Below are 14,280 nucleotides of genomic sequence, written 5' to 3'. Positions count from 1 at the left end.
GGCCGGCCCGCGGGGCGGGGCAGCGGCTTCCGCAGCGGGCGCGCCCCCCCCCCCGCTCGCGGGAGCGCGGACGCGCTCGTACCTGGCCGCGCTCGGGAGCGAGGCGGGGCGGGGCGGGGCGGGAATGCCCCGCCCCCTGCGCGGGAGGGCCAATCGGAGGGGGCGGCGGGCCCCGTGTGGGGCGACGCGCTGGGGGCGGGGCCTGCGGGCGCTGAGGAGAGTCCGCGGGCTGGCGGCGGGAGGCGGGCGGCCGGAGGAGGTGGCGGCGACGGCAGCCGGTCCCGGGACAGCGACGCAGCGCGCCGGCTGCCGCGACAGAGCCGGCCAGGCTGCGCAGCCCGCCGCAGCCGCCGCCTCCCCGTGAGGGCCAGAGAGCGCGGCGGCGGGCGCGCGGCCTGTGAGGGCGACCGGAGCGGCGGGCACGGCGCGGCGCCGAGCGTCCTGTCAGGCGGCCGAGGGCGCCGCGGACCCGCGCCGAGATGATGCCGGTGGGTGCGGGCGGCGGCGGCGGCTTCCTTCACGGGCGGCCGGCCAAACCTCCTTCCTCCCGCGCCTCCCGGCCCCCGGGGGCCCGCGCGAGCTCGACGGGCCGGGCGGGAGGGGAAGGAAGTGGCCTGGCGGGCGCGCCCGGTCTCGGCGCCCCCCCCGCGGGCGGGCAGGTGGGGCGGCGCCGGCTGTCAGCGCGGGCTGGGTCGGCGGTCCGGGGATCTGGGGGCCGGGGGTTGCAGCGGGGTCCTGGAGCGGGGGCCGGCGTGGTCGGGAGTCCGGGGGCGGGGGGGGGGGGTCCCTGGCCGGCGCCCCCTCGGCCGCCAGCGCGGCCCTTTCCTGCCAAGCCTCCGCGGCCGGGTTACCCGGGAGGGGAAGCCGGGAGGTGGGATTGGAGCCGGTCAGTTCACCCAACCCCACCCCGTCCGTCCTGGCGGGGGGTCGGGCGGAGAGGCGGGGGTGTCGTTTGGCGCTCGCCCCGTTTCAGGGTCTCGAGGCGCCTCTGTGGGCCCCCCCCCCCCCCCCCACGCCTGAAATTTGCTGGTGTCGTATTTGGAGTCGGCAGTGTGGGCACCCCCGTGTGGTGTTCCCACGCTGGAAACCCACATTTCTCCGTAGTCCTTTTCGTGATTTCTGAAATCCTGTTGTATTTAGGAATTTACTTGGGGACTGGATTTTGAGAGCCATGTTAGGCATTCCCTTTTACCGTACCTTCGAGATTTGTACATTTGGCGTTATCTGGCCTGTTGCCACCGATTTGAAGGTTGAGCTGGGTTCATTTGTGCTCTGGTGCCGCCTTGTCCTGCCCTCAAGGATGCGTCCTACTAGCAGACACTGCTCGTTAGATTGCCAGGCTCCTTCCGGAGTTTTTCCTTTACCTATCATCTAAAGAGCCATGAGTGCTGAATTATAATTTTTCTATTCTGGCTTTTTGTGAAGTAAATGTCTTGATTTATGAAAAAATGAAGGGTGGGTGGTACCCAGTTGGATATATTGGTTTTCTGAGTGCCTATATATTAAGTAAAATTCTCAAAGACATTTGTAGTAAAGTAACAATTTCGCCTACAGTTTCTACATTGAAAATCCATTTCAGAAGGAAAGTACCGTTTCTCTGCATTTTCTGCTTGAATACTATTATTCCGCCGTGCTGCACCCAAGGACATTTAGATTAGATTTTTTTCTCCCTGATCTTTCAAATCATTTCCTGTCTCGGTAATCTCTTCTGCCCTTTTCGAACTGATTCCAATGCATTGCCTTTGCAGAGTCTTAAGATTTGACCTAGTTGATCCTTAGATCCTTCTTTGGCATCAGAGCTTGTTGTATTTCTAAATGTTTGGTTTTAAATGAATGATTGTCTTGTAAAGAAAGAACTGGATCAGCATCAGAAGATCCAGGATCCAGTACTGGTTCTGCTACTTTTTAGCAATGTGACCTTGAACAATTCAAGGTCTCCAAGCCTGGAATTACCTCTAAAGTAGGGATAAAAACAGACCAATATCTGATGGCTGTCCTGAGGATCAAAAAGGATGATGTGTCCAGAAGTCCTTGTTAAACAGAATGCCATGCAGATATGCTTTATGGTTAATATGGCTCTGAATTGTCAATTTCTAATTTTAACCTCTGCAAGATAAGTCATTTGGAAACAGTTCTCTCCCTAATTCTCCCTGGCTAGATTTGGAAAAGGCATTATGTTGTTTTGGAATTTTGAAACCACTTTTAGCTAAATCCTGTAATTGATACTATAGTAATATTGAAGCACACCTATAAAGTTTTGACTGATTTCATCATTGTATGATGTTTCATTTTAAATACTCTGTTAAGGAATTTGGCTTACATTTTCCGTATGATGCATTCAGATGTTTTATTTCTCTGCTCCACATAATTAGAATTTCTAGTCTACCTGACCAGGTTTTCCTTTTCAGAAGTTTGCTTGGCTGGCAGTTGGGAAATTTCTTTGTGATACTCATAATAATCAAATACTGTTTTTAAAAAACAGGCCTATTAAGTATTTAAAGCACACTGCTTTTATTTTAAAATGCCTTCTAGAAACAGATGGTATTTCTCTTAGTACCACTTTCAAGGTCTTTACTTTTGTATTTCCTTCTTGTTCCCTAAGTACGACTTTTAAGATTGAGTCCTTCCTCTATAAATGTAGTTGGGGTTGGTTGTAAATTTCATAGAAGTTTTAAGGACATGCCATTCTTACTTGGTACTGTCTTAAACTGTGCACCCAAGATATAAATAAGATTTTTCTTTATTATATATTTGGTGTTCATCATCATCATCATCGTGAATCATTGAAGGAAGATTAGATCATATTTTGCAGAGTTTGTATAGAGTAGCACTACCCAGTAGGAATGTAATGAGCCACACAGATGTGATTCAAATTTGTCCAGTAACTAGTATTACTTTTAATAGTTTATTTTGTTAATATATTAAAAATATTATAACTAACATATAATCAGTATGAAAAAATTACTAGTGATACTTTACTTTTTTTTGGTACTAAGGTTTTGAAATCCAGTGTGAATCCAGTGTGAATCCAGTGTGAATCCACTGTAAATCCAGTGAAGGTCTATGTATATAGCACACCTCAGTTCAGACGAGGACATTTCAAGTGCTCAGTAGCACATGTAGCTAGTGGCTACTATCTTGAACAACATAGGTTTAGAGTGTATGCTATTTTACTTACTTGAGAATTGGCAATTAGTATGTAGTGTCTGTAATAACTTTTAATTGATCAGAGCAGTCTCTCAGCTGTTGGAAATGAATATCTTGCCATGTTCTCATATGACACAATAAGGTCTTTGTAGAAGTCTTCAATTTGCTTATTACATCAAGTTTCATGACTGTCAATTTTAAACAAAGTTATATTTTGGAATTTTCTGTTATTAAAATATCATTGCATTCTAGTATGTGTGGTCATTCACCTTTTTTCAATGGATGACATTTTAAAACAGTTTCCCAGGGGGAAAAAGGGACCACAGTTTAAAGATGACTTGTTGGCTGGTCCCTAACGTCTGGACCTGAAATCATTTAGGCCATACCTAAACAACTTTGATAGAAATAAGGATTTTAATAAAGGTAGCCTGGTTCAGAGCATGAAAAGGCTGAAAAACTGCCTTGATCATTAGCATCATTCTTTTCTACAGAATGAACACTTTGCAGCTGTAGAGCTTTTTGTGCACAGGTGAAATGTATCTGGAGCATGGTGCTAAGGGTACTTTTTTCTCTTTGAAAGGACTGTTGACTTGGGTAAAGGAAGTTCTATGGCTCTGAAGTATGTATTATTTGTAAGAAAGGCACTCTGGTGGTAGTGTTTCGGTCATGTTAGCAGTGGGACTCCTTACCTCCAGTAGACACCATGCAGTGTGATTAGTTGATTCCACTTATTTCTGTCCTAGGAGCTCTTTCAGCATATTCACTATGGGCTGTGGGTTACATTAGTTTGTGCTCAGTATTTAGCTCTCATTAAACAAACATTCAGTTATTTCAGGTATTCACTTTCAATGATGTAGAAAACATTTTGCGGTTCTGAAATAGATTCCTTTTGAAACCATCAGCTTTCATGTAATTTACAGAACAGTGAACTGGAAGCAGAGAGGCTAAGGTTCTAGTCCCCACTTGTAACTCTGTGACCTTTGGACTTAAATTTCTTTGAGCCTCTGTTTTCTTACCTGTAAAATGAGTTGGTCCTGGTCTTTTCCAAGTGTTTGTGATTGGTCTAATAGTTGATACGTGGCATATACTTTAATGAGGGTCGATAATATTCTCATTGGCTACATCAGAGGTTGACGCAACCTATCACTTGTTTCGGCAATCTTTTAGTAAGTGCATTCACTGCCCAAGTATTTTGGTATGATAGAACTGATAGAAGCAGCTCAATGGATGTCCATTATTATTGTTAATAATTAAGTCATTTGATTGGCTTTAATTTCTAGCCTAATTCCGTAAACAAAACACTAAGGACTGGAGAAGATTTTTTTTTTTTTTTTTTAAATTCTAGTGACTCCTTGAACTGTAGCCCTTCAGGCTGCTCCTGGCTTCTCTATCCATGGGATTCTCCAGGCAAGAATACCAGAGTGGGTTGCTATTTCCTTCTCCAGGGGATCTTCCTGACCCAGGAATCAAACCCGAGTCTCTTGTGTCTCCTGCATTAGCAGCCAGGTTCTTTACCATTAGCGCCACCTGAGAAACCCAGTTAAGTCATTTTGACCGGTTTTATTTTGTAGCCTAACTCAGTAAACAAAACACTCAGGACTGGAGGAGTTTTTTGTTTTTTTTTAAACTCTGGTTTCTTTGAGACAAAAATTACAAAGATAATATTACCATTTAAGATAATCAAACTATTTCTAACTTTTGGAGTGCCAAAAAGTTCACAGAAGGAAAAGGAAAGCTTCGATCATACAAAGATGCATATATGAAAGGTTTATTATTACAGTTTTATTGAAATTAACAGTAATCTTTAGGAATAACTCTTCTGAAGGCTACAGTATTAAGTACAGCAGTAACGTTTTCCAGCTGTTTAACTTCCTACATTTAATTTAGTAGTAGTGAGCACTCAGTGAACGGCGCTTGTCATTACATGCTAACACTGTGGCCTCTGGGCTTCCCTGGCGGCTCACTGGTAAAGAACCCACCTGCCAGGCAGGAGATACGGGTTCGATCCATGGGTCAGGAAGGGCTCCTGGAGGAGGAAATGGCAAGCCACCCCAGTATTCTTCCTGGGGAATCCCACGGATGGAGGATCCTGGCAGGCTAAACAAGAGCAGTTGTGTCTTATAGGTTTTGTGGTGGTGTCTTCATATTTATGGGAACTAAGGCTCAGGAGGAAAAGAAACTTGGCTAAGGGCCCCCAGTTACTTAGTGGTAGAGCACTGTTGGGAAACAAACTTGACTCAGAAGTCCTTGCTCCTGGCCTTTGTGCCGGTCACTTACAGGAGTTTGCTACAGTCACGGCGTTCTGTTCGTGGTGTTAGTAAGTTGAATTAGGCTAAATACTTTCACCTGATGCTTAGCTCAGTTGGTGCTTAATATTTAAAAGGATCTCATGGTGAACCTACCTGATAAAAGACGATAGTTTTCGCCGTCTTGAATTTGGGGATGACTCCGTGTTAAACGTAAATGTAGGGCTTCCCAGGTGGCTCAGTGGTAAAGAATTGGCCTGCCAGTGCAGGAAATTCAGATTCGATCCCTGGATTAGGAACATCCCCTAGAGTAGGAAATGGCAATCCACTCCAATATTCTTGCCTGGGAAATCCCATGGACAGAGGAGCCTGGAGGGCTACAGTCCACATGGTCACAAAGAGTTGGACATGACTGAGCATGCACAGACGTCTTAAATGTATCCTTCCTTTCTCAGCATCCTATTTTGAAAAGTCTATGTCAGTGTATATGCCTAAAAGTTACTTAGAATTTTTAGCAAGATAGAAACTTAAAATATCACCAGGTTGCTGTGTTGAAGTTACATAACTGGTTGTCAGTGTGCATTTTTGTGTGTTTGCACAGATGGGCAATAACTTCTCAGCAAGATTTTGGTGGGATTTTGATGTCTGAAAGTGCTGTTGCCATAGTTATTTCACAAACTGTGATTCTGGGGCTGAGCAGAAGAATGGTGGTATTCAGGTTCTATTGTGACACTTTCTTGGCTTAATTGCTTTGTTTTATTTCACTGCAAAGATAGCCATATGACTGTTGTTCATACTAATTGGTAAGCAAAAGCTGCTGTTACTATACTCTGTAAAATAAAAATCTTTGCTAGGTGACATCATACAGAACAATAAAAGACTAGAAAATGAGGTAGTTTTGATTAAAATTAATAAATGACATTCAGAATGTTAGTGTACAATTCAGAACAGGGTCTTGCTAGCAGTACTGTGTGTCCAGAGAAACTGTTAACTGAAGTTTTGATCGAATCATGCTTTATAACATATGTTGTGATTGTAATCATTGTAGCTCTAGCAAATGCAAAGGCCCTGTGGTAGGAGCAGGCCCAGCATACTGGAGAAACAAAGGGATGTCTCTGTAACTGGAGCACAGTGTGTGAGGGGCAGGGTGGAGGAGATGAAGTAGGAAGGTGGTGGTGAGTGGATGGGTTAGGATCTTACAGGGCCTTGTGTGTTACTATAAGGGCAGAGGACACAGAGAGACATTTCCTTTGGAAGAAAAGAAACAGTGGTTTACTTATTGCATCATAAGTAGTTCTGAATCAGTAGTCATTGCCTGAGGGACCTCACTGTAGCAGGTAAGAGTCTGGGCCCTGGCATCCGTTGGCTTAAGTGTGGATTCTGGCGTCACCAATTGACTCTCTGACTAGTTCACTGTCTTTAAACTGAGGATAATAATAACAGCAACCCTAGGGTTGTTAGGATCAGTGGATTATCACATTGAAAGTGGCCTGTTGTGTAGTCAGTGTTCAGCAAATGTTATGTGTAATAAGTTAAATTTCCTTTGGGAAGCTTTTTCATCTTTGCCTTAGCCAATTACGTCAGTAGAGGCACTCCTCTACTGGTGTGCCCTTTTTTTTTTTAGATGTAATTCACATACCATTAAATTCACCTTTTGATGTGTACAATGTAGAAGTTCTAAGTTTATGTATAAGACTGTGTTGTAATACAATCTTTGTATTACCTTGTTTTGTATTGTAATATAATACAACCTTTGCCACTGTCTTTTCAGAACATTTTGCCTGGTCTACCTTTGCAGTACTTGTAGTTGGAAGTCTTAAACATTTGTTTGTGTGACTGGTTAATGTCTTTTTTTGTCCTAGACTGTAATTTCCATCATGGCAGGAGCTTTTTACTGTTTACCACCAGTGCCTGTCCCAGTGACTGGCCACATAGTTGGTGCTTGGTGACCATTTGTTGAATGAAAGAAGGTATGATGTGGAAAGTAGTGTCAGATCCCTTTGTGAAGAGGTGTGCGTGTGCTCTGATGGGGTTTGCACTTGATCCTATGGGTGATCAGAAACCACCAAACGTTTTTAAAAAGTGGAGTGATACAGTCAGATTTGTATGGTGGAGGGAGAATTCTGAAACCAAGGCTGGAGGAGTAGACCATGGAGTGAAGTGAAGTGAAAGTCGCTCGGTCGTGTCTGACTCCATGGACTCGTCCGTGGAATTCTCCAGGCCAGAATACTGGGGTGGGTAGCCTTTCCCTTCTCCAGGGGATCTTCCCAACCCAGGGATCGAACCCAGGTCTCCCACATTGCAGGCTGATTCTTTACCAGCTGAGCCACAAGGGAAGCCCAAGAATACTGGAGTGGGTAGCCTGTCCCTTCTCCAGGGGAGCTTCCCGACCCAAGAGTTGAACTGGGGTCTCCTGCGTTACAGGCGGATTCTTTACCAACTGAGCTGTCAGGGAGGACCATGACGTAAGGCAAATTAAAAAGAAACAGGAAAAACAGTTAGGAGACCAGTTGGTACAGGTCAGACTTGACCGGAAGGTGAAGGGAAAGATCCAGTAGGTGGTAAAAGAGATCGGCTGGAGTGAGAGGGTGTGTGGAGTGTGTATACATGTTGAGTGTGTGTGACCAAGAGGAAGGAAGTACAGTGGCTGGAGCTGAGGATAACAGGTTTATTGCTTCAGCAGCCGGGCTTGTCTTTCCTGTGATTAAGCTAGAGAACACGTAGAAGGAATCGGTTTAGAGGCCTCTAAGGGGATGAGTGAGGTTTATTTGGAGTGTGTTGAGCTTGAGACGTCTGCTGTATCCAGAAAGATGTTACTCTTAAAGTAAAATATATATGTTAAGTTAAAAAATTAATTTTTCGTATATTAAGTGATTTTTAATGTTGTGTTTTTGGTATTTGCTTCCTGGGCATTTGTGGCACACGATGTGCATATGGCATTCCTTGTAGTTGTTATTTTGCCTGATCAGCCCCACCCTGAGCCCCCACTAGACCCCCTGCATGGGGCAGTGGCTGGCCTGGGCCTCCGCCATCTTTATGGAGTTTATACGCACACTGTTTATAGCAGTGTAATGTGTGTCTCCGCATTGATAGTTTATGTTTTGCTTGTCGTTTACATTGTATGCTTATATTTCTACTTAATGGCAGTCTTGAAAATAATATCAGTAAATAACAACTAAACTCTTGAGTGATCAAAATATGAAGACAGATGAAGTAAAATTTGATGGCTTTAGGATTAATAGTAAAAAAGCCCAACGATAGGTACAAAGAGTATTTGTGATAGAAATACACATGTAAAACAGGGGGCCTAGTGGTTATCAGCTCAGACTCTGGAGCCAAGACTGTCTGGTTTCAAAGTCTAGCTTCGCCACCTACCAACTCTGTGACCTTGGACAAATTATTTAACCTCTCTGTGCCTTATTTTCCGCTTTAAAATGGGTTTAATAAGAGTATGTTTCAGAAGGCAGTTGTGAGGATTGCCGAGTGCTTAGTGCATTCTGTTAATGTAAAATAGCACTCAGTCATTCCTGCTCCTCTTAAGTTTTCTCCAGTAGCTGCAAGACGTCACGGCAGAGGATCCTGCGTGCACTGTACCCCACCTGGGTAGAATGGCTGTGTTCTTCCTCCTGAGAGAACTAGGTGGTGACTGTGAAATCTGTCAAATTGCTAGGTCAGAGAGGGACGGTTTGCATTTCTTAGAAATAAACGTTTACCTTCTCCTTCCAGTACCCTGTTTTATTGAGACCACAGCTAGAACCAGCTGGTATGCTCTTCACTCAGTGCTCTGTCCCTGAGTGGGAGAGCCAGCCCTGTCCTTCTGGTCTCTACCTAGTTGGCACATTCCTGAGCACCCTGTACAAAATGCCCTTCCCTGACTGCACTTCATTTCTCTTTAGAGTGCTTACGTCCACTGGCAGTTACTTGTGGAGGCTCCATGAAAGGGGGGCTTCGTTTTCTTTTCCCACTGCAGGATCCCCAGTGTCTCTGGTCGACACTCATTAAGTGCTTGTTTACTGAATGGCCTCGGCAGGCATTTAGGAAGCATCCCTTTATGCTGGCTTTGTGCCAGGACTGGCACAGTCCCTACTCTCAGTGAGCTCACGGAGGGTAGCAGGCCTATAAACAGAAAGTGCCATTCTGGAAGATAAAGACTGTCTGAGTGTCAGAGTGCAAGCTACGGTGGGGTGCAGTAGTGAGAGGAGTCTTCTTGCCCTTGGGATGTCAGGAGAGTTTTCACAGAGGAGATGACATTTGAGTGGAGTTGAGAAGGATGGGGAAGGGATTTAGATAGAGGCCTTCACTTTTGTGGTCTTGTGGCTCAACTGGTAAAGAATCCACCTGCAAAGCGGGAGACCTGGGTTCAATCCCTGGGTTCAGAAGATCCCCTGGAGAAGGGAAAGGCTACCCACTCCAGTATTCCGGCCTGGAGAATTCCATGGACTGTATAGTCCATGGGGTCGCAAAGAGTCAGACGCTACTGAGTGACTTTCACTTCACATTTTCAGGGCATTGAGATCTGAATTGGTGTGGTGTGTTGAGGGAAATCAGAGAAGGCAGTGGCACCCCACTCCAGTACTCTTGCCTGGAGAATCCCATGGATGGAGGAGCCTGGTGGGCTGCAGTCCATGGGGTCACTGAGAGTCGGACACAACTGAGAGACTTCACTTTCACTTTTCACTTTCATGCATTGGAGAAAGAAATGGCAACCCACTCCAATGTTCTTGCCTGGAGAATCCCAGGGACAGGGGAGCCTGGTGGGCTGCCGTCTATGGGGTCGCACAGAGTTGGACACGCCTGAAGCAACTTAGCAGCAGCAGCAGCAGTTGAGGGAAATTGCTTAGAGCTTAAGGCCTGATGGAGCAGGGGGGCTGGTGAGGTAGACAGAGGTCAGATTCCGAGGACGTTGTATGACCTGCCTAAGAGTTTGAATTTCATCCTGAGAAACATGAAACTGTTGAAGTTTGTTTTTTAGTTATGTTAAAATGTGCATAAAATTTACCATTTTAGCCATTTTAAAGTATACAGTTCTGCGACATTTAAGTACATTCACATTGTTCAGCATCCATCACCACCATCCATCTTCAGAATTTTTTCATCTCAAACTGAAACTGTTGCAGGATTTTAAGCAGAGTTGTAAATGCTCAGGTTTAAGTTGGCGTTAAGTGTCTGGAATCCATGAGAAGAGTCTGTTGGGGTCGTCGAGACAGGAAAGGTCTCTGAGCAGTCAGAACAGTCGTCAGAGAGCCGCGCACTGAAGCTGGCTTGGAGAAGACCCTCCTCAGCCCTCACTTACCCTGGACTCTAACGTGGCGCACAGTTTTAATTTATCTGGCTTTTAAATCTTCACAGAGGCTGCAGTCAAGGTTGCTGGAGGGTGTAACTATGAGCAGACGGGCTGCTGGCAACCACGGAAAGAAACAGCTTTAAGAAACCCCAAGGTTGTGGTCTGAGGGTGGGCATCCTGACCTCAGTCACCACCAAAGATAGCATGATGACAGATTACAGACTACACACAGGGTGGTGGTTAAAGTCCTCGTGATGACTGAGTCATCAAGAAAAGGGTAAATAGCATCAGTAACATAGACATCAGTTGGACACATTTAGATGAGCTCTGTCCAGCAGCAACATAAGGGGAGCCACAAATGCAGTTTAAAATCTTCTGGTAGCCACATAAAAAAGTGGAAAGAAATGAGTGAAACTAATTTTAATAATATATTTTATTTAACTCACTATATCCAAAAATTATTTAAACATGCAGTTAATATTAAAACATGATTAGTGAGGTATTTTATGCTCCTTTTTCATACTGAGCCTCTCAAATTCCAGAACATATTGTATTCGTATAGCACATCTGATTTTGGACTAGCCACATTTCACATTCTCGATAGCCATGTGTGCTGGTGGCCACATCGAATGGACAGCACAGTTTCAGATTTGGGGCTCAGACAAAGGGGTTAGAGCCTCAGCTATTCAGAGAACGCTATCATTCATAAGAATTAATTCCTCGAGGATTATACATGGCTGGTGTTTTATTGTAGCAGTTTTCATTAACTGATTTTTGCTTTTATCTTTGAAAAACTGTTGAGAGACAGTGTAACGCAGTAGTTAAAGAGCACGGATTTGGGGGTGACTGGGTTTGAATCTCAGCTATTTAATTTCCTACCTGTGTGGTCTTGGGTGAGTTACCTAATCTCTCTGTGTTTTAGTGTCCTCATCTGTGAAATGGAGGTCATAGAAGTACCTACCTTATTAGGTTTTGTAAAGATTCAATGAATTGTTAATATGTAAAGAACCTGTGGCTGGATGGCATCACCGAGTCAATGGACATGAGTTTGAGTAAACTCCAGGAGTTGGTGATGGACAGGGAGGCCTGGCGTGCTGCGATTCATGGGGTCGCAAAGAGTCGGACACGACTGAGCGACTGAACTGAACTGAAAGAACCTGTAACAGTGGCTGGTGTATAATAAGCACTATAGATGTGTGCTTTTATCCCCCACATGTTTGGTATCTCCAAAATGTTAAATGATCTTGATTCAGTAGACTTAAAAGACATTTTTGCTTTACAGATTGCTTCGATAGGTGTTTTCACAGATGAAAACGTGTTAAATTGTAATTTTGTGAGGATACGTTCTAACTGATGTCTTCGGGTAAATAACTTTGTTTGCTGCAACATTGAGGGTGCTAATAACCACAGAAATAGTGTAATTAATAATTAAAGGATTTTAGGATTATGAATAAAATTAGGAAAATTTGAAAGGATGATTTTATCAATATTTAGTTACTAGTACTGTTAGACTTCCTGGTGGCTCAGATGGTAGAGTCTGCCTACAGTGCAGGAGACCCAGGTTCGATCCCTGGGCTGGGAAGATCCTCTGGAGAAGGAAATGGCAGCCCACTCCAGTACTCTTGCCTGGAAAATCCCATGGACAGAGGAGCATGGTAGGCTACAGTTCATGGCGTCGCAAAGAGTTGGACACTACTGAGCAACTTCACTTTCACTGTTATAATTAAACTACTCTTTCTCAGAAATACTGTATCAGCCCTACTATGTCTGAGAAGACTACCTACTTCTAACTTTTTTCCTTCGGTATTGTCAGCACTGAATTATTCTGAGAGTTTCATCTTCTACTCTTATTTGCAAATAAAATAGAAAAGAATAGCAAAAGTAAAACCAAAATATAAAAAGATCACTGTTTAACATGTCGAAGATGTTTGAGAGGAGGTCCTTTATCACCTTTAAGAGTGAAACATGACTGGAAACATAACCAAATTAGGGTGTGGTTATTTAAATGTCAAGTTTTTGGCACAGAAGAAAGAAGTGCCTAATGGGGGTAATTTAATCATGGCCATTTTCATCTGTCATTGATTGGTGGTCCGTGGAACAGTTAAGCAGACTCTCTACTTAGAACATAATCTCCATACACAAAAATAAACTCAAAATGGATTAAAGACCTAAATGTAAGACCGGATACTATAAAACTCTTAGCAGAAAATATAGGCGGAACACTCTCTTGACATAAATCGCAGAAAGATCTTTTTTTCATCCACCTCTGAGAGTAATGAAAATAAACAAATGGGGTGGACTTCCCAGGCGGCACAGTGGTAAAGAATGCCAATGCAAGAGATGTGGTTTCTGTCCCTGGGTCAGGAAGATCCCCTGGAGACAGAAATGGCAACCCACTTCAGGATTCTTGCCTGGGAAATCCCATGGAGAGAGGAGCCTGGTGGGCTACACAGCTCATGGCGTTGCGAAGAGTTGGACATGACAGAGCGACTTAGCACACACACACAAACAAATGGGACCTTATTAACTTAGGAGCTTTTGCACAACTGTGGAAACCATCAACAGAACAAGAGGAAAACCCACAGAATGGGAGAAAATATTTACAGTCAAAGTGACCAACAAGGGATTAATCTTCAAAATACACAGACAGCTCATGCTCAAAATAAAAAAAACCAAACAGCTCAATTAAATGGGCAGACCTAAATAGACATTTCTCCAAACAAGACATCCAAATGGCCGATAGGCATGAGAAAAGATGCTCAACATCACTCATTATTAGAGAAGTGCAGATCAGACCTGTAACGAGGTATCAGCTCACACTGGTCAGAAGGGCCGTCATCAAAAGATCTACAAACAGTAAGTGCTGGAGAGGGTGTTGGGGAAGGGACCCTCCTACACCATTGATGGGAATGTACATTGGTACAGCCACTGTGGAAAATGGTGTGGAGTTTCCTTAAAAAACTAAAAACAGAGCTACCATAACCTTCAGTCCCACTCCTGGGCATCTATCTGGAAAAAATCATAATTAGAAAGGATACATACACCCTAGTGTTCACTGCAGCACTGTTCACAATAGCCAGGACTTGGAAACAACCCAAGTGTCCTTCAGTAGAGGAATGGATAAGGAAGGTGTGGCACACAGGTACAATGGAGCATTTCTCAGCCATAGAAAAGAACGGAATAACGCCACTTGCAGCAATGTGGACGGACCTAGAGGCTGTCATGCTGAGTGAAGTCAGACAAATACCGTGTGCTATTGCTTATATGTGGGGTTTAAGGAGATGCTACAAGTGTACAAGTTCACAGAACGTGTAGAAAACAAACTCGTGGTTACCAGGGGCAAGGTGATGGGGGTGATAAGTTGGGAGATTGGAATTGACATATATGCACTGCTGTACATAGAATAGGTCTTTAATAAGAACCTGTTGAATAGCACGGAGAACTCTATTCAATACTCTGTAATGACCTACATGAAAGTAGAATCCAAAAAAGAACGGTTAAATATTTACGTATAACTGACTCGCTTTGTCATACAACAGAAGCTAACACAGCATTGTAGATCAATACTCCAATAACCTGGAGGAGGAAATGGCAACCCACTCC

General features: G+C 44.3%; 1 protein-coding gene across 2 annotated transcripts in view; it reads left to right on the top strand.

The window, feature by feature from the left end:
- The first annotated feature begins 404 nt into the window (after positions 1-404).
- The window catches only part of PPP1R13B (protein phosphatase 1 regulatory subunit 13B), a 69,444-nt gene continuing 55,568 nt past the window's right edge, over positions 405-14,280 (top strand). For both annotated transcript variants that reach the window (XM_061159532.1, XM_061159531.1), the window contains exon 1: positions 405-488. In XM_061159532.1, the coding sequence (XP_061015515.1) occupies positions 480-488 (9 nt within the window). In that variant the 5' untranslated portion in view covers positions 405-479. The remainder of the gene's footprint in view (positions 489-14,280) is intronic.

The sequence above is a fragment of the Dama dama genome, chromosome 13 (assembly GCF_033118175.1).
Source record: "Dama dama isolate Ldn47 chromosome 13, ASM3311817v1, whole genome shotgun sequence".
NCBI classification, from domain to species: Eukaryota; Metazoa; Chordata; class Mammalia; order Artiodactyla; family Cervidae; genus Dama; species Dama dama.
The sequence above is the reverse complement of the archived record's forward strand: the minus strand, read 5'-3'. Positions and strand labels throughout refer to the sequence as shown.